General features: G+C 40.4%; 1 protein-coding gene across 5 annotated transcripts in view; it reads left to right on the forward strand.

The window, feature by feature from the left end:
- Positions 1 to 21506, forward strand: part of LOC121278672 (NEDD4-like E3 ubiquitin-protein ligase WWP1) — a 197276-nt gene that overhangs the window by 119792 nt on the left and 55978 nt on the right. For all 5 annotated transcript variants that reach the window (XM_041188993.1, XM_041188990.1, XM_041188992.1 and 2 more), the window contains exons 8-15: positions 3348 to 3792; positions 6986 to 7081; positions 7168 to 7342; positions 7899 to 7953; positions 8573 to 8657; positions 13535 to 13663; positions 16934 to 17006; positions 17192 to 17263. In XM_041188993.1, coding sequence (XP_041044927.1) covers positions 3348 to 3792; positions 6986 to 7081; positions 7168 to 7342; positions 7899 to 7953; positions 8573 to 8657; positions 13535 to 13663; positions 16934 to 17006; positions 17192 to 17263 — 1130 coding nt within the window. The remainder of the gene's footprint in view (positions 1 to 3347; positions 3793 to 6985; positions 7082 to 7167; positions 7343 to 7898; positions 7954 to 8572; positions 8658 to 13534; positions 13664 to 16933; positions 17007 to 17191; positions 17264 to 21506) is intronic.

Raw genomic sequence — 21506 nt, forward strand, 5'->3', positions numbered from 1 at the left:
GTGGTGGTTGAGTTTATTTATTCAATTGGTTTGAGGGATCAATGTTGGCTGTGATTGTGCAGAAGCCCCCCTGCTCTTCTTTGAAATAATGCCACTAGATCTTTTATATCCACCTGAGATGGCAGACGGGGCTTTGATTTAACATTTTGATAATCCTTCAGTTAATATTGCATTGCAGTGTAATCCTGATTGTGTGGTCGTCCCTGGAATGCAACATGAACTCACAAAATTCTGACTCGGAGTCAAGAGTGCAATCACCATGACATAGCTGATGCCTATCATCTCTAGCAGTCGCTGAATGACTGTATCTTGATAAAGTATATATTTTATTAAATCTCTGTTTAATTCACGAAATTTTTGCTTTGTTATTACTCCAATGTGGCCTCTGTGTTTACATCTAAACCTTCATTCAACTTCTTGTGCGCAGCAAGACATGCAACAGCTTAGTCCGAATAGATTCAAGTGAGCATTTTGTTAAGTTATAATGTAGTATGTTTGCATAAAAATCCAGTTTAAATCCAGAAAACTAAGCACCATGAAACCTAGACACAACAGATCCAGATGTAGAAGAGGTGATCAATATTATTTAAAGGATACTTCATTGAAAGACATCAAATATGGATAATTATCTAGTTTGTTTTAGACTTTGCATGTAAATTCAATGTCATTCCCCCTAGTACATGGGCTCTGTGCTGGGACCATTCCAACTCATTATTTTCATTAATGAGTTAGATTTGAGCACTAATGTAACTGCATAAATTTGCATGTGACTCACATTGTGCACAGGAGTTAATAATTCAGTCGAAATTCATAGATTGCAGATTGATTTAGATAAATTAATAAATGGGCCCAGATGTGCAAATGTCCCCAGTGTGGAAAAATGTGCTGAAATAAATTTAGGGTTGGGAAACTCCAGGGCAATTTGTAAAAGTAATGAATCAAAAAAGAATCATGGGGATAATTATTGATAAGTCATTAAGGATGCACAAGCAGTGGTTTTTAAAAAGATAAATAGATTTAATTTTTTAATACTAGCACTGATTCACATAGCACCGAGTTGCATCCTGTCATCCGGAAAATTACCTGTTTATCTCTGGGCAGAATTTTCTGCCTGTCAGGTGGGCCGGTCAGGAGTGGGCACGGAGCCGATCACCGCCTGCGATCGGCTGAGCACTGCCATTTTACGTGGGCAGACCACTTAAGGCCCGCTCAGTGTGACACATGGCCGGTAGTGTGCTACCTGTGCAGGCAGGGGAGGAGGCAGAGTCAGGGCCTGCACTCTTTCGCACATGCACGCGAAAGAGCGCAGAAATCTCCCTGAGGCATGGAGCTGCCTCGGAGGTTAAGTTCATATTGAAAGTTTTAAATAAAGAAAGATTAAAATTATTCAGATATGGCCCCTCATGTGCCAGTGTCACATGAGCTGGGACATGTTTATGAATTGTGAGAATAAAATTTATTTATTTAATAAAACATTCAGGAAACCTCATCCCGCCCGTGGATGAGGTTTCCTGAAAAACGCAAAGGCCGCTCGGGCTCTTCGCCTGCCTGCCAACTTAAGGTTAGATGGGCAGCATTGATAATTACTTCAATCGGTTTCTTATTGGCCTTAACAGGCCTTTGACAGTCCAGCAGGTGCACAGCCGCCTCTGGCGCACACACGCTGAATGAGAGATCTGAATGACGTGCCGGGCCCACCCTCGCACGTCGACGTGAAAATTCTGGCCTCTGTTTCTGTCCATTAACCAGTCCTCAAACCATGCTATTATATTACACTTAATCCCATGAGACCTAATCTTGTTTAATCTCGAAAACCTCTTTTCTGAAAATCCAAATGTATGACATCCACTGATTTCCCCTTATCTACCCTGCTAGTTAGACCGTTAAAAAAATCTAGTGGAGTTTCAAGCATGATTCCCTTTCACAAAACATTGTTACCTCTGCCAAATCATTATTGTGATTTTCCAGTGCCCCGTTACCACATCCTTAGTAATAGATTCTAGCATTTTTCCTACTACTGATATCAGACTAACTGGCTTCTAGCGTTTGTGTTGTCAGCATACATGTGCAACTTGACATATTGTTATCGAATTCACTGCAGCATAATGAAGAGAAGGGAGCAAAGACAGATCCTCAAGAGATAATAATGTGGGTTAGGGTCAGAAGCCATTGTGGGAAATGCTGTGGCAACAATTGGATAGATAACAGTGGAGCCAAGCCAGTGTAAATCTCACTGAGTTGGACAACAGAGGACAGGGTGTTGGAGGAGAATGATGGAGTTGACTGGAGAGGTCAAGGAACTGAGGGTTAATGCAGTTTACAGGGATGTAATTTGTGACTTTGATTAAGGCTGTTTTGATGCTGTGGCAGGGATAGATATGGGATTTGGGAGACAAGAAAATTGGATCTTTACTGGGTCTCTTTCCATATAAATGTTTGAACCCACTTCTCCCTGTGAGCATGTGTTGCCTTTCTTCCCTCCTTTTGTATTTGCACAAATTTGTGAGCACTGTGGTGTGGCTTCTCAAGGGATTTATTGAAGGTCACAGGCTACATCCAGTTTATCGCCATTGTTGCCTTATTCCCAAACTTTATGTTGTCACTTTTTCTTATAAGTCCTTATAATAAATGGCAAATATAATATAAACACTCAGTGCTTTGAAAACTGAAATGCTTGTCAGCTCATTAGAGATTATGGCTGTGTGGTGTGAAGTTTGAAAAGTAAGTGCATATTAGAGCAGCAAGTATTAGGCATTAGTCAAAAGGGCGGAAGAAAACAACTTGGCTACCTGTAAGAGAGAAGGAGAGAAAATGAGGTGGAATGCTGCAGACATGGGAGAGAGGGGTGCATCTGGCCTTGTGACCGGAGGTAGAATACCAGGGAGCAGTTGTAAATGGCCAAAAGTGTAAGTTTTATAAGTCGAAAATAAAATCTATTTTTACCTGCCTATATGTACCATCATTTAGAAGAATGGATGTGGAAGATAAACCTTGGAGCAGCAGTGCAGTATATTGGGAGGCCTGAAAGATAAATAGTTGTATTAATAGAAAATAGTAATGGTAAGTACAGAATTATTCAATCAAAAATAATGCTAGATATTATATGAAGGTATCAATCAGTGCTCAAATATGATAGGAACTGATAAACAGGAAGTGTACTTAAAAGTACATTTTTTTTAAGAAATGAGTGTTAATATTTAGCATTTTGCATGAAGAGCACAAATGGCAGTATTTGCAGCAGATTCTAAAGCACAAATTGAAGGTCCAACTTTCATATACACAATTGGTTCATGATTATGGATGGGTAATTGTCTAATTTGTTAAAAATTTTACTTATTTTTGCCCAGTAAATGGAGAACCAGAACCAGCGCCACCACCAGCAGCAGCTACACCTCCTACACCTCCAACATCATCATCAACATCCTCACCATCAATAACTGTGACTATGACAGCTGTCAGTGGAGTTCTAACGCAGTCTACAGAAACTTCCACCCCCATGGTTTGCACTACTGCTACTATTACTACTAGTACTACTAGTACTACCTTACCTTCCATATGTGCGGCAACTTCAACAGAAACAACCACAGCTGCTGCAGGCAACAGCACAACTTCAGAAACAAGCACATCTAGTGGTGCAACTGATGCTCCTTCAGCAGCCACAGCTATGGACTCCGCTGCCAGAAGCAATACAGGGGCAGACAGTGGAAAACCTAGACATTCAACTTCAAATGCATCTGCTGGGCCTATTAGACAGCAGCCAAACAGCATTAGCACAGAACCATTGCCAGCTGGGTAAGTACATGATGAACACTGTCTTTGTTTGACTATAGGTATCAGCAGGATTGGAGTCTAATGGAAATAACCTATCCAAATGTTATACTCATGTCTTAAAATTAGTTTTATTAAGCAGTAACATTAGTCTGTTGACTAACTCAGACATGTTTGAATTATCCATTGCTTTTAAAATGTGCACATCATATTTTCCAAAGTAAGTAAAGTGTATGATGTGCAAAGTTGAAAGGATGAATTTGATTCACGGAGCTGTAAATCATTTGACCTCAGTGCTCTTAGGACACTTTTTTGAAAATGTGCATCTGCAAAGTGTTTACAATTTTTTCATGGGTGTAGATTCTTTATAATCCTTGGTTCAGTCTGTTTTTATACATAAGTAATGCTTGAGTACTGTAAGTAGGGCCCGTGTATTTTATATTTAATTCCTCCCCCCTTTACTATGCCTCTCAAGGTGGTGATTCATCCGAGAGTATGGTTTGAATAGTATTCAGTTGTTAGTCTGGAGATTGAGCATTCAGCATTCGTTTGTATATACATGTGTGCTTCCTAGAGGAATCACTGAATAACGAATAAAAATAGGAACCTGGCAGTGCCCATTTCCCCTGCCTTCTCCCATTTTCCATCTGGCAGGGAACCCTGTGATCAGCTGTGCTACTTGAACTGCCAATTGATTAAATTTGGCAAGCTTAGCAAATGCCAAGAATTAAATCCGGAACCTTCCTGACATGTGGTTCACTCACATCTGTGGTTGCATTTAACCTGTAATCACTTATATACATATATTTTGCTCCTGAAAAGCTTTTACCTGCTCCCAATTTGTTTTTGATTCAGTACCAAAAATGCTCTCGCATATCGTACAATAACATTGAAGACTAATAATGTGCAGTTTGATAATGTGGATTGAAAGTTCTGTTGAATTTTGGCAGCCCTTTTACATTTAAAAAAATAAGGCTTATATAATTATATGGGTCACTTATCTAACTTGAGTTCCCCAGAGTAGCGTCCAAGGCTCAACTATCTTTATCTGCTTCATCAATACCTTCCTTTCATCATAAGGTCAGAAGTGGGGATGTTTGCTGATGATTGGACAATGTTTTTTTTAATACATTTACGGAATGTGGGCGTTGCTGGCTATGCCAGCATTTATTGCCCATCCCTTATTGCCCTTGAGAAGATGGTGGTGAGCTAACTTCTTGAAACGTTGCAGTTCAGTACCATCCGCAACTCCACAGACACTGAAGCAGATGGAATTTAACCCTGAAAAGTGTGAGGTGATACACTTTGGAAGGAGTAATTTGACAAGGAAGTATTCAATGAACGGCACGATACTAGGAAGTTCTGAGGAACAGAGGGACCTTGGCGTGTGTGTCCATAGATCTCTAAAGGTGGAGGGGCATGTTCATTGGGTAGTGAAAAATGCATTTGGGACACTTGCCTTTATCAATCAAGGCATAGGTTACAAAAGTAGAGTGGTCATATTGGAGTTGTATAGATCCTTGGTGACGCCACAGCTGGAGTACTATGTGCAGTTCTGGTCGCCACATTTTAAGAAGGATGTGATTGCACTGGAGGGGGTGCAGAGAAGGTTCACCAGGATGTTGCCTGGGATGAAACGTTTAAGTTATGAAGAGAGGTTGGATAGACTTGGGTTGTTTTCGTTGGAGCAGAGAAGACTGAGGGGCGACCTGATCGAGTTGTACAAGATTATGAGGGGCATGGACAGGGTGGATAGGGAGCAGCTGTTCCCCTTAGTTGAAGGGTCAGTCATGAGGGGACATAAGTTCAAGGTGAGGGGCAGGAGGTTTAGGGGGGATGTGAGGGAAAACCTTTTTACCCAGAGGCTTGTGTCGGTCTGGAATGCAGTGCATGGGAGGGTGGTGGAGGCAGGTTGCCTCACATCCTTTATATACCTGAATGAGCACTTTGGAGGTCATAACATTCAAGGCTATGGGCCAAGTGCTGATAAATAGGATTAGATAGGTAGGTCAGGTGTTTTTCATGTGTCGGTGCAGACTCGATGGGCCGAAGGGCCTCTTCTGCAGTGTGTGCTTCTGTGATTCTATCCTGCGGTGAGTACATTCACCTACTGACTCCCTCAAGCCTGTCCACCATCTACAAGGCACAAGTCGGGAGTGTGATGGAAAACTCTCCACTTGCCTGGATGAGTGCAGCTCCAACAACAGTCAAGAAGCTTGACGCCATCCCAGACAAAGCGGCCCGCTTGATTGGCATCCCACTCTCAAAATTCAGCCCCATACCACTGACGCACAGTGGCAGCAGTGTGTCCTATCTCCGAGATGCATTGCAGGAACCTGCTAAGACTGTTCAGACAGCACCTTCCAAATCCATAACCGCTACCGTCTTAAAGGATAAGGGCAGCAGATACATGGGAACACCACCACCTGCAAGTTCTCCTCTAAGCCAAACATCATCCTAACTTGGAAAAATATTGCCGCTCCTTCACCGTCGCTTGGTCAAAATCCTGGAACAAACTCCCTAACAGCACCGTGGGTGTACTTACACCACATGGACTGCAGTGGTTCAAGAAGGCAGCTCACCATCACCTTCTCAAGGGCAATTAGGGATGGGCAATAAATGTTGACCTAGCGATGTCCACAACCGTGAATGAATACAAAAAAAAACTCTTCTGGTTAGTATCCATTACCCTCTATCTCCCCAAAATGCATCTTTGGATATTGCCCTCTGTTCGAGGTTCTGCATAAGTGTAAATTATTGTAAACTTAATTTGCACTCATAATGTTTGCTGTTAAATTAAAGAAGAATATTGAGAATTATGAATTTAGAAACTTTTGTCAAAATTTGAAGTGTCGTTCACTGCTTTAAAGAACACAATCATCTTCAGCTTTTTTTTTTGTCCCTTTAATGAACATGTACTGGCAGAGACTTAGAAGTAAGTCATGTGGCAGATGACTGGAAAATAATAGTGTAGCACAGTTAAAATCAGGAAGAGCGGATCAAATCTAAAAATTATACTGTATAAATTGTACTATACTTGTTGAATTTTATAGCGTATAAGAGCTATTTTGGATTATTGCACCTGACTGAAATAACTTTGTTTAGTTGTGTTAATTTTCTCTGAAACACATATTCCACTAACCCTAGTTATCTCCCAGTTTGTGCATTTGTAAACTATTTGAATAAATCTTTTCTAAATTAATTCCACTTTCTGAAGGTGGGAGCAGAGGAAGGATCCTCATGGTAGAACATATTATGTTGATCACAACACAAGAACTACAACATGGGAAAGACCACAGCCTTTACCACCAGGGTGAGTAATATTGAATTGAATAATTTATATATCCTTGTTCGTGAGAGGTTTTGAGTTATATTCTTCAAACATGCTTTGTCTCTTAGTTGGGAAAGACGAGTGGATGATCGAGGCAGGGTGTACTATGTAGATCATAACACCAGGACAACGACATGGCAACGGCCAACAATGGAATCAGTCAGGAACTTTGAACAATGGCAATCTCAAAGGAATCAGCTACAGGGAGCTATGCAGCAATTCAACCAACGATACCTCTATTCGGTAGTTATTGCTTCATTTTGTTTCGCACTTCGGTCTACACAGCATGTCAGAAAAAACTGTTTCATTTACATAAATGTTTCCTATTAATTATTGATATTCTATATTTTTGCCTATGGTAATTCTATTCTGTGTTAGTAACTGTTTCCATCCTGTAGCCTGGAATTGTTTGCTTCATTCCTACAGTGCCAAAGAGTGTAAAGAAGAATGACAGCAAGTATTTTTTAGTTAGTAGCTTAAATTTCCAACAAGTGATGGAGTTGTCAAAAGAGTGTCTTTTACACTGTGCTGCTTAAGAGTAGAAGCCAGATTCACATTTCCAATCCCATGCGATGAATGCTGGAACATGCCAGGTGATTATGAGCAACATGCTTCCCTGCAATTAGAAATAGAGGATCATTCAATGTGGGTTTCCTTTGTGCCAATCATGGTAGATGGTTACAGAGCAACATAAGCCTAGGCTGAACAGGAGAGGTTCGTGATGCTGATGCTTCATTCTGCACTTTGTAATGTATGTTGTTTGATAACAAAGCACTAAAGTGAATATTGTTTTTCATAGGCCTCAATGTTATCAGCAGAAAATGATCCTCTTGGCCCTTTACCACCTGGCTGGGGTACGTTTGTCATCACCTTTGGTGCGGTCATACCATACTGTTTAAAAAACACAACACATTGAGTAAATTTTTCAGGAAATAATCATGTTTCTAAATTGAAAAGGCTGTGATTTGTATCATTTCTTAAAAAGATGTGAGCTCACTAAAATTAATAAAGATATATGCATATAGTAAAGATGGGTTTATTATTTCAACTTGAACTGGACAAATAAAAAAATTGCCATTCAGTTTGGCGGGCATGACTAATGGGCCTCTACTCTTTTCACATACTAATGCAAAGCTATTTTAAATGCATTAAGAAAATCTTTTTAAAAGGTAAGCTTTGAATTGAGGAACAAAACAACAACAGAATTAATGCAGACTCAAATCCTGCGCTTTAAAGATTTTGATCTCATACCACATGATAAACTTCACATAGCATCAGTTCTGTTGTGATATTTGATTTACTGGGAGAGGGAGAGATGTAAGAATAACAGAATTGGTAAAATTATGCAGATTGCAATTTTGGGACCAACACCTGCACCCACTTCCCCCTGCAAATCAGTCTACCTTGAAGGAGGATATATGGGAATGAGAAATGAAAAATATCTAAGTCCTTCTTTGTTTCTCTCTAAAACAGAAAGGAGGGTGGATGCGAATGATAGAGTTTACTTTGTGAATCATAATACAAAGACCACTCAATGGGAGGATCCAAGAACACAGGGGTAAGTATCTAGTAAAGAAACCCATAGCCAAGTAAATATGTGGACACCTTAAGCCCAACTGAAGCAATAATGCACTCAATAAATAGCTATATAATTCCCTGTATATTTCCATGGAAGCTGTTGATACATCATCTGTATGTTTCAATAGTAGGAGTCATGTGCTGTGTTGTTCCTTTAAGATATTAAAAAATTAAAATCTAAAATAGTAAAGAAAGTTTAATAATCACAGTAGCTTGTCAATTTCTAAATTAAGATATCACACAAAACCAAATTGTGCTGACAAAAACAGATAACTAGCTGACTTATTATGGTGGTTTGTTCAGGAATGATTTGAGGTTATGCATAAGTGAATTCACTTGTATTGTAATAGGTGGTTTTAATCACTGATTAATCAATGATTGCTAAAATAATCCAAATTCTTGAAAAATATAGGCTCATTTGTGTTGTCAAGGCAGACGAAATAATGGAATCAGTTATCAGCAGAGGATTTGAGAATGACCTGTATAGTAGCCAATAGTAGTAGACATGACTTTGGGAGGCGAAATATTCTATCAGCCTAACCTCCTTGGGCTGAATCATAACTCTCAAAACATGTGGGTTGATGTCAGTCGAGACTTTGAAATTTAAAAAATCTCAAACCCAAACCATCTACTTTTTAAAGGAGGTGGGATAGAGCAGGTAGCCAATCCACTTCCAGAAACCCAGCATTTAAGGGAGGCATACAGCTTCAGGCAGGAGTTAAGTGCTTCTTCCATGGCTTCCGAAGCTCACCCCCATTAGACTACCCCCCCTCTCCTCTCTTCCTGGGTTGGGATCAGGATCCCACCACTAGCAGCAGCAGAAGATTTACTTGCGGTTGAGACCTGCTGATTCAGCCCATTGATCTTTTTGAGGAGGTGCGATATCAAATAGGTCCGGGTATACCTTATTACATAAATTATTTGGACTTCTAAAAAGTCTTTAACAACTTTTTTTCATAAAAGGTTACTGTATATGCCTTGAGAGAACTTGGGATGAAATCTGAAAATTGAAAAAAAGCTGGCTGAAAGAATCAACAGCATTAGAATAAGAAATAAATAGATGCTAAGCCAAAGTGGATTTTAGGAGGGGTGACCAAAAATGACCTCCCATTTTCTGATTCTTGGTTCTCTTTCCTTTTGCTTCTGTGTGAAGGAAGGAATATAAGTCTGATGGGAGAGATTCAAACATGGAATTGCAGTAAAGAAGGGAGAAAAATTAGGAGAAATTAGAAGCAAAAGGACATTGGAAGTGGAATTATAGTTGGAAAAAGAAAGGGGCATTGCCTGAAGAATGGGAACCATTTGCAGTATTGGTGAGCACAGGGACCATGTTGTCAGCGGTTTATTGGGAGCAGGGTCAAAAAGCCTGAAATGGGTCTCATGGATACAGATGTGCTCAAGAGGGAAGGTAGAAGAAAAATTAGTGAAAGACAGCTCGGAGATAGGACAGGAATGAGGCTGAGGGTCAAATTTGGTGAGCAAGGCGAATGGTCTCAATTTTAATAACAAAGAATTCCAAGATCACCTTATACTTTTTGTCGGTATGAACTCGAGAGATGGGTTTAAGAAGGCTGGTAATGGAAAGGAAGCATTGCATACTAATAAGTGAGTGTTTTGGAGAAGGAGACTTATGAAATTTGATGAAAAGTGCATAAGTTTTCAAGTGATACCAAGCTAATGCGAAGAGGAAAATAGGAGTTAAGCAACACGTTACCTGCAAAAATGAGTTCCAGCAAAACTTACAAATTGCCGGATAGTACATTAACTTAGTGGCTATGTTATTGGATGAATGATCTGGAGTCTTGGACTAATAATCCCAAGATGAGAGTTCAAATCCCACCAGTTAATTGGATGAATCTGAAGTAAAAAGCTAGTATCAGTAATGATGATCATGAAACTTCCAAATAGTCATAAAAGCCTTCGCTTCACTATGGCGTCAATTGTGGCTCAGTGGATAGCATTCTTGCTTCTGTGTCAAGCTTGTGAGCACCAAATTCAAAACTGACTCTCAGAGCCTCACTCCCTCAGTTCTGCAGTGTCTGAGTTTTTGATGAGATGTTATACTGAGGCCCTGACTGCTTTCTCAGTTGGATGCAATTTCAAAGAACAGGGCAGTTACCTTCAATATCCTGGCCAACAATTACCCTTAATCAACATCAAAAAACAGATTATCTGGTTGTTATCACATTGTTGTTTGTGGGAGCTTGCTGTGGTGCAAATTTGCTGCCAGGTTTCCTACATTGGAACAGTGACTAGAGTTCAAAAATAATTTGTTAGCTGTAAAGAACTTAGAGGCATCTTATGGTTGTGAAAGGCATTTTATAAGTGCACAACTATTTCCTTTGTAATGCCTTCAGGGAAGGAACATACAAACATGTGAATTAGGAGAAGGAGTAGGCCACTCAGCCCATCGATAAGATCATGGCTGATCTGATTGTAACCTCAACCTCACATTCCTGCCTCCCCTCGATAACCTTTCAACCCCTTGTTAATCAAGAATCTATCTAGCTCTGCCTTAAAAATATTTAAAGAATCTGCCTCCACTGCCTTTTGGAGAAGAGAGCTCCTCACCCTTACCTGGTCTGGCCTTCATGTGACTTCGGACGCATGACAATGCAATTAACTCAAAATGCCTTCTGAATTGGCCTAGCAAGCAACTCCCTTCTTGAGGGAAATTATGGATGGACAATATATGCTGGCCTTATCACACTACCCATCAATCAATCATGAATAAAGGAAAAATTAACAGACATAATATAATACCAATGCTTTTGTTTTTTTTATTCTTTCATGGGATGTGGTGTTGGTGTCAAGGGCAGCATTTCTTGCCCACCTGTAATTGTTCTTAGAAGGAGGTTGTGAGTCATGTGCCTTGAATTGCTGCAGTCCATGTGCTGCAGGTTGTTGAGAAGGAAGATCCAGGATTTTGAACCAGCTACACTGAAGGAACAGCGATATAGTTCCAAGCCAGAATGGGGTGTGACTTTGAGGGGAGCTTACAAGTGGCGGTGTCCCCATGCATCTGTTGCCTATGTCGTTCTATGTGGTAGAGTTAGGGTTTTTGGATAGTGCTGTCAAAGGAGGCTTGGTATGTTGCTGCAGTGCATCTTATAGATAGTAAGCACTGTAGCCATGGCATGCCTGCAGTGAAGGGAATGAATGTTTAAGGTGTGGATAGGGTACCAGTCAATTGGGCTGCTCTGTCCTTGATGGTGCCGAGCTACTTGAATGTTGAGGCTTTTTCTTTTATTCATTTATGGGACATGGGCATCGCTGGTAGACCAGCATTTATTGCCCATCCCTAATTGCCCTTGAGAAGGGGTAGTGAGCTGCTGCCTTGAACAGCTGCAGTGCATATGGTGTAGGTACACCCACGTTGCTGTTAGGGAGGGTGTTCCAGGATTTTGGCCCAGCTGCACTCATTCAGGCAAGTAGGAAGTATTCCATCACACTAATACTAAAGCAAAATGCTTCAGATGCTGGAAATCTGAAATGAAAACATAAAATGCTGGAAGCTCAGCAGGCCAAGCAGCATCTGTGGAGAGAATCAGAGTAAATGGGCTGAATTTTACAGGCTACCCACTGATGAGGAAACAGGTGGGTGGACCTGTAAATTAGGGTGCTATGCCAGTGGCAGTGGGTCATGTGCCTGTGGACCAACTGAGGTTCTTAAGTAGGCAGTTAATGCCCAGTTAAGGCCCTTATCCTGCTGGCACTCTGATATAATGTTCAGTGTGAGAGTCTTGCACCTAACACATGCAGCCTGGCAAGTTTAATCTGCAGGCTGCTGGTCAGCGAAGAGGTGGGGCCTCTTTCACAGGCCCCCTGTGCCAGTCAGAGGATTTCCCATCTCCACAGTTTTACCTCTCCATATCCACCTCCTACCCCCCTGCCTTGTCCAACATGACCCCACCCCCACCAGCCTCACTGGGGCCTGTCAGCTTGGTTCCAGAAAGAGCTCGGACTTACTAAAGATAGAACAAGAGTAAAAGTTCTAAATTTGGGAAAGACAAATTTTACGAGGCTGAGCGTTGATCTAGCAAAAGTGGACCGGTTACAGACTGGTTACAATGTGGGTGTACCTATACCATATGCATTGAAAGGGAAATCAGTGACACACCAGTGGGAGGCATTCAAATGTGAGATTCTATTGCCAAGTGTATATATGTCTTCACAAGGAAAAATGGTGGTGCTGCCAAATCTAGAGCTCCCTGGTTATCTAGAAGTATACAAGGTAAGATAAAGCAGAAAAGGAAAGCTTATGACAGTCACAAAAAACTCAATACTGTAGAAAGCTGAGAAGAGTATTAAGCGTACAGTGATGAAGTAAAAAATGTAATTACGAAAGCAAAGAGAGGATAAGAAAAAATATTGGCAGGTGAGATCAAAGAAAACCCAAAGATGTTTTACCAGTACATTAAGAGCAAGAGAATAATTAAGGAAGAGAGGACTGAACAGAGATGTATATCATAACTTGCATTCTGATACTGAAGATGTGGGCAGGGTTCCCAATGAGTACTTTGTCTCTGCCTTCACTAAGGAGAGGGTGAAGCAGATATTCTAAAGAGAAGGAGTGTGAAATATTAGATACAATAAGCATAGTGAGAGAGGATGCACTGAAGGGACTGACATCCTTGAAGTTGGATAATTCACCAGGCTGGATGGATTGTTTCCCAGGCTGTTAAAGGAAGCCAGGGAGGAAATAGCGGATGCTCTGAGGATCATTTTCCTATCATCGCTAGACATAGGTGAAGATTGGAGTTCTGTGAACATTGTACCATTATTTAAAAAGGGTGTGAGGGATAGACTTGTGGTTAATTTTGATTCCATATTTTCAATACTGCTTCTTCTGTGCAGTTTGCAGAATGAAGATCCACTTCCTGAAGGCTGGGAAATTAGATATACAAGGGAAGGTGTCCGATATTTTGTTGATCACAACACTCGAACAACTACCTTTCAGGATCCTCGCACAGGCAAATCATCAGTGTAAGTCCTATTCTTGAACAAACTGGTAGGAATTAAATAGCTTTGGTCTAGTTATAGTTTTTTTTTGCTTGAAACTGGCAATTTTGCATGTTAAGCAAAATAAATGAGATTTTTCCCTTTTTTAAATCAATTTAATATTTAAGTAAAATGCTGAATATTAGTTCTTAGAGGTATTACCAACATAAATGATATGAATTCTTTAAAATGCAGTTTGAGAAAAGATTTTTGGTTCTACAGCTCTTATTCTGCTGAGCTATTTTTCCTGCTCCTCTTTTGCACGTCACTTCTTCTCTGCTCATCTCACTGAGACATTGTTCCATGGGTTTTAAGCTTGTGTATTTTCTCACTCAGATGGCCTGCATGATTTTTGATGATGAATGTCACCAGATTAATTCAATCATTGCCCTTTACAAATGAACAGATCTTGATCACATTTGTCCCCATGCAACATACACACAAACGTAATCCAAGTAGGATTAACAGGATAGTGATCAGGAGTGGGAACTATGAGATAAAAGCAGAAAATGCTGGAAATACTCAGCAGGTCTGGCAGCATCTGTGTAAAGAGAAACAGAGTTTCAGTTCTGTGACCTTTAATCACAAAACATTAGATTTTCTTCATCTTGTGCTAGAAATGCTGAATTGTGATGCTGATAGCATCTCACTACCAACCTAATTTAGACCAACTAATTCAGCACGAATCAATAGCTAATCTATGAACTACTTGGTCTGCATCCCTCACTAATTTGCAATCTTGATTCATGGAGATGGCAGGTGAGCTCCTACACAACCCATTTATTCTCCCAAAGAAAGGTTCTTTCAATAATGTAATGTTCCTTGTAATATGAGCCAAGTTGATTATATTTTTAAGATTCTAAGAGCTTTGCACCGTGTTCCCTAACCTCCCTCACTTTATATTTTTGAGGTATAATAAGGGTGAAAGTATGTATAAGGGAAGAAATATGACTTTTGTCGGCATAATTTACATATTGCACATCCTTCAGTCAAAACTTAGTTGAGCCATTTTCATTTGATGCTTCAGGAAGAATGACCATTTGAGCTAGTCACTAGAGGAAGTCTACATGCCTCAAAACTGCACTCAAGCAGGAGAGAAAATGGGGATAAAATTACAAACGAGAAAGAAAAGCTTAAGTAAAAGCAAAAGTGGGAAGCACAAACGTTTTTTAGTAAGAATAATTATTTTATATATATAAAAATGTAAAAGGATAGTTAAAGCAGATTGCCTCCAAAATTTCCTTTATTCTGCACAAAGGGCATGACTGAAGTAGTGAATGAGTATTTTGCATTCCTCTTCATAAAAGAAGATGAAGTTACCATCTCAATAGAGGAGGGAGAAATGGAGATACTAGACAGGATAAAGGTAGAAAGAGAAAGAATAGGTAGGTTGGCATCACTTAATAAGTCACCTGGTCAAACGGGAATGCATCCTAGGTTGTTAAGGAAAGCTGGGGTGCAGATAGCAGAACCTCTGATCACATACTTTCAATACTCCTTAGATATGTGAGTGAGGGGAGAGAGATAAGCTTAGTGATGATAGGCCAGTTAGTCTGATATCAGTGTTGGGAATACTAGAAGAGACCATTGCAAAGGACGAAATTGAATCTCATTTAGAGAAGCGTGGGATAATAAGGGATAGCTGCCACAGGTTTGTTAAAGCAGGTCATGCCTGATTAACCTGATTGAGTTATTTGAAGTACCAGAGAAGGTTGATGAATCTAGTGAATCTCGTATATATGGACATACCAAAGTAATTTGATAAAATATTGTTTAACAGGCTTATTCAGAAAATAGAAGCACGTGGTATTAAAGAGATAGGAAGCAGTAGTGGTGGACAGATATCTGACTGGAGAGAATTGTGCAGTGGGGTCTTCCAGAAGTTGATATTCAGCCTATTACTTGTTATATATAATTTTAAAAAAATTATTCATTCACAGGATGTGGCGTCGCTGGCTAGGCCAGCATTTATTGCCCATCCCTAATTTCCCTTGAGAAGTGGCCAGGATTTGGGTATAAGAAGCATAATTTTGAAGTTTGAGGATGGTGCAAAACTTGGTTATGCAATTAATAGTGATCATGATAGCAGTAGTCTTCAGGAGGACATAGATTGTTGAAATGGGCAGACACATGACAGATGTAATTTAATGCAAACAAGTGTGAAGTGATGCATTTTGAGAGGAACAACATGGAGAGGGAGTCTAATCTAAATGGTACAGTTTTGAAGGGGGTGGGGGGGTACAAGAGCAGACAGACCTGGGAATGCATATTCACAAATCTTTGAGCAAGATGATAAGATGGCTAAGAAAATACATGAAATACCTGACTTTTATATGGGGTCTTGAATACAAAGCAAGAAAGTCATGCTTAACCTTTGTAAATAACTGATTAGGCCTCAGAGTATTGTACACAGCTCTGGACCCCACCCTTCGGGAAGGTTGTCAAAGCCTTGGAGAGGATGCAGAGGAGATTTACTCGGATGAAATCAGGGATGAGGGACTTCAGTTATGTGGAGAGATTGAAGACATTGATTATTCTCCTATGAGCAGAGAAGGTTAAGGGAAAGCTGTTAGAGGTATTCAAAATTGTAAGGAGCTTTGATAAAACAAGTTGGGGAAAACTGTTTCCTCTGTCAAGTGGTTTGGTTTAAATTACAGATTTAGAACAAACAAAAGAATTAAAGGGGAGATGGGAGATTTCCTCACACAGAGGGTTGTTAAGATCTGGAACATTCAACCTGAAAGATTAGTGGAATCCGATTCCGTGGGAAATTTCTAGAAGCAGTTGGACATGTACTTGAAGAGGACTAATTTTCAGTTTTCTAGGGAAAAAGCTGGGGTGCAAGATTAAATTGGACCAGCCATTCAAAGACCTTGCACGGGCACAACAGGCTGCACTTTATGTACTGTAAAAGTCCATGACTCTAATAAGATTTTTAATAAAATTCATTTTCTCAATGTTAATAGCATGTATAGTGTAATATTAGGATTTGTATCTACACCATGTTGTTTTCATTGAAATCATTAAAAAGTGACCAGTTTAGGAAGCACACGAATCCTTGGAGTTATATGCGTACTAAGGTCCATATGACTCCAAGGATTCGTGTGCTTCCTAAACTGGTTCTTTCTTCAGGGTTCAACATTTAAAATCCACAGGATATTTTATATCTTAATGGTGTCTCAAAGAATGTTACAAAGTTCAATTATTACCAACTTCTGCCATTTGTTAAGGGTAAAATGTAACTTATTTTCACAGTGCAAAGGGTCCACAAATTGCATATGAACGTAGCTTTCGGTGGAAGTTAGCACATTTCCGGTATTTGTGTCAGGTAAATCAATTTTCTTTTCCCTCTGCAACTGGCTTATTCTTAATCCTAAACCTTTACATATTTATAAGTACTGGTAGACTATTCAAAAATTGAGTTAATGTAAATTTTTGCACTTGAAAAATTGAGGTGTCAGTTTAAAATGCCACAAGCATTGTTGATTAATGCAGTTGACTTTGTTCTTTCAGTCTAATGCGTTGCCCAGTCATGTAAAGATCACTGTTTCTAGACAGACTTTATTTGAAGACTCCTTTCAACAAGTAAGTAGCTTTTCAGGTACCAGAAGTTGAAATACTTATTAAGGTTTTGTAATCAAGGCTTAAGGTTATCACTTTTAGCTGAAATTTCACAGTATTTTAAAGAGAGTAAGTATGCTCTTAATAAGCTTGCAACCAATGTTACACAAAAAGCTCTTCACTGTGTGTGTATAGATTTATGTTCATGTATCTAGGATGAGAGAACTTCTTCACACCAGCCCTTCAATTGATTTGCCTCTTGTGCGTCAACAATTCTGTTGCTCCACTACCTAGAAGAAGCAAAAAACAAATAACTGAGAATTCCACAGGATATCTGTTTGCTCAATAAAGGGATGTGTACACCCTTTGTGTTGAGGTTCACCTCACTTGCCTAAATCCAGAGATTTAGGTAGAAGACCGAAAGATCCAAGGCATGCAGTGTTTCTCCTTGGTCTTGGTCTTCTCCTTACTTCCATTTCATTTTACTTGAGGTCGCCACAATGCTGGTTGATCACCCTTCTCCATCTCCTGTCATTCATCCATTCTTCTTCCGATCCTGCTGTGTTTACCACCTGGTCTTAGGCCTTCCTCTTCTCCTTCTCCCTGGCACTCCCATCTCCATCACCCGCCTTACCAAATTTCTTCTCTCTCCGCAACAGATGATGATACCATTTCAGTCTCTTCTCACCTACTTTCCCTGATGCTGCCACAATCTTCACTGAAGTGTTGCTGATAGAGTTTCATGAGCAAAAAAATGCACTTTATTCACACTGTTACCCTCCTGCTACTTGCTACCTTAGTCTACTAAGAAAATTCCAGCCTCCAGTAACAGACCTATCCCTCTAGGAACCAGTAATGAGCCACAGTGGCTGATCAATCACCCAAGATGCCCTGGAGCACTGCTAACTTGTTTGGCTTGGATTCCAAATTACCAAATCTGCCATGGAGTGTAGATTCAATTCTATTCTTTTCCACTGTTAGTTGTGATATTTGGAGCAAAGGAGATCCATTTGCCTCTCTCTGCCACAGAGAATAATAATCCACTGAAGCAGTCCATGTCCAAATGCAGCAAGACCTGGACAATATCCAGGCTTGGGCTGACAAATGGCCAAGCAATAAGTGCCAGGCAATGACCATCTCTAGCAAGAGAAAATCTAACCATCGCCCCTTGATGTTCAATGGTATTACCATCACGGAATCCCCCACTATCAACATCCTGGGGGGCTACCATTGACCAGAAACTGAACTGAACTAGCCATATAAGTACTGTGGCTACAAGAGCAGGTCAGAGGTAGGAATCCTGTGACAAGTAACTCATCTCCTGACTCCCTAAAGCCTGTCCACCATCTACAAGGCTGGAATACTCCCTACTTGCCTGGATGAATGCAGCTTCCAAGACACTCAAGAAGCTTGACACTGTCCAGGACAAAGCAGCCCGCTTGATTGGCACCAAATCCACAAACATTGACTCCCTCCACCATCGATGCACAGTAGCAGCAGTGTGTACCACCTACAAGATGCATTGTAGGAATACAGCAAGCTCCCTTAGCCAGCACCTTCCAAACCCACGACCACTACCATCGAGAAGGACATGGGCAGCCAATAGGTGGGAACACCACCACCTGGAAGTTCCCCCCCCAAGTCACTCACCATCCTGACTTGGAAATATATAACTGTTCTTCCGCTGTCGTTGGGCCAAAACCCTGGAATTTCCTGCCTAACAGCACTGCAGGTGTACCTATACCACATGGACTGCAGCAGTTCAAGAAGACAGCTCACCACCACCTTCTCAAGGGCAATTAGGGATGGACAATAAATGCTGGCTCAGCCAACAAAGCCCACATCCCTTGAATGAATAAAAAAACGTCTGTAGCTGGCCATTAGCAAAGTACCAAATGTGTGTTTGAGTCCATGCCAAAAACCTTTATCTCCTTGTGAGCAGCTTGGTGAACAGCACAACTCATGTTTGGGTGCAGTGCTGCTATCCCTCTGTAATAGTTTGGACAACAATGACTTGCATTTACATAACGTGTATATTATAGTTCAAAATCCTAAGAGGTTTCACATGAGCGTTACCAAACAAAATTTTCCATCGAATCACATAAAGAGATTTTAGACATTCTACAGAGGTTTATGAAGGAAATTCCAGAAGAGCCAAAGCAGTTAAAGGCATGGCCGCCTACGGTGGGGATAGAAATCGCGATGTGCAAGAGGTCAGAATGGGAGAAGTGCAGAGATCTCAGCGATTTAGAGAAATCGGGAGGGGTGAAAGGATGGGATTTGAACCCAGGCATGAGAATTTTTAATTTAAGGCATTACCAGTGTATGAGTCAAGGTAGGCTAGAGAGCATAGGGGTGATGGGTGAATAGGATTTGATGTGATTTAGGGCATGAGCACCAGTGTAGGATGAACTGAAGTTTATGAAGGGTGGAAAATGAGTGGCCAGCCAGGAGAGCATTGGAATAGTTGTGTCTGGCGATAACAAAGGCATGTCTGAGGATCTCAAAGTACAACAGACAAAGGCAGAGGTGTGGAAATAGACGGTCTTGGTGATGGGGAAGTTATAGGGTTAGCAGTTCAGCTCTGAGTCATGACATTACTAATCAAGAGTTGCCAAAATGAAAAAGACAAGCTCGTTAACTATTGGTAGTGATCGACATAGGAAACCCTTTTTGAGTTATGCAGTCACTATATGCCTTCACTTTAATGATGTAAGTGTGCTGGAATAATTGATGTTTAGATGGAATTAGGCTCTAATTCAGCATAAAGGTCAATGAGAATTAGGCTTAACTGGCTTACATTATATAAATAAACCAGATAGAACTTCAATGAAAATTGAATAGTAGGTGCAATATGCACCTAGAGCACATAAATTGCAACTGACCTGTCAAACGTCATTTTGGACTCTCATTTTGGTATAGGAACATGTGCATGCTGTTCAGTAATTGGAACATACAGCAACATTGATTTAGCCAAGTTTGTCTACTTGCTTCAGTAGAATACAATGCAACAAATGTAGCATATGGCAATGTGTAAGCTCTTGGTCTGTTGAACATTCCTGCTCTGCAGTTACTATTGGAGAATGTCATAATGCTGACAATTGGCAGCTGCAAGTTGCAAAACAGGGTGATAATTTTGAGGGTAGAGAGATTTTAGTTTGTTCTAAAGGAGCTAACTCTCCTAATAAATTATAGAAAATGCCAAGCACTTTTGTGTTTCTTGTGCACAACAATTTTTGTAGTTGATGTTCGAATACCCTCTAAATCTATACAAAAGTGTATATATTTTAAGTCAACTGCAAACATGGAGATTCATTGCATCCCACAACTGCTATGGAAGTACTTGATGTGTGAAGGTTACTGTCATCATGACAAGTCTGTACAGTAAAGTATGTTCCATCGTGTTAAGATTCTCAAAGCTCTCTGCCACTGAAGTTTTACTCGACTCATGTCTAAGTGTTGTAGCATTATTGATTAGAGTTTGATTGTTATAATTGGCCAACAGCTACATTATATTAACTGTTATGCCACCAGGATGGTAGAATGGGAACCAGATGGAGCTTGATCTTTGTTCACCTAGCAATTGCCAAGTCAGGGGATGTTGGGATAGGTGACTAGGAGTTTGGTTAAAGAGATTTCAGGGAGGTGGAGGGATTTGGGCTGGGAGTTCAGAGCTTGGGGCCTAGGCAGCCAGTGGTGCGTGACTGCCAATGGGAGGATGATAAGGGTCGGGAATGGGTGGGTGAGCAGATTTGGAGGAGTGCTAAGATCATGGTGGAGGGTTGTGGAACTTGAGGCTGCAGACATGGTAGGTAGGTGCAAATTAAACCATGGAAGGATTTTAACATGAGGATTTAAAATCCATGTGTTGTTGGATTTTAAGTCAGCATCTTCAGATGAGTTTGGAGGAAATGAGAAACAAGTAATAAAATATTTCATACAGTGATATCAAGAACTCTGTGCTTTGTGTGTGTAGGAAGACAAAAGCTAGTACAAATGACTGAAGCCTGCTTTTGCAGATTTAGGAGTAAGTCTATCCTTGGATTCAAATCACCAGAATTAATTTAACTAAGGAATGAGACTCTGCAACCCCAGATTTAACAACTGTAAATGGCTCATTGGTTTCAGTTTTCTGAAATGCCAGTTAACAAGAAATTTGCACCTTGTATTTTAATGGTTTAGCTTTATGGCTTTAGCTATGTACAGCCAAAATATCTGGTGGAGCAGCGTGGCTGGAAGAAATGGAAAAACACATTCTGGAATCAGG

Source organism: Carcharodon carcharias, chromosome 6, assembly GCF_017639515.1.
Source record: "Carcharodon carcharias isolate sCarCar2 chromosome 6, sCarCar2.pri, whole genome shotgun sequence".
Lineage (NCBI taxonomy): Eukaryota > Metazoa > Chordata > Chondrichthyes > Lamniformes > Lamnidae > Carcharodon > Carcharodon carcharias.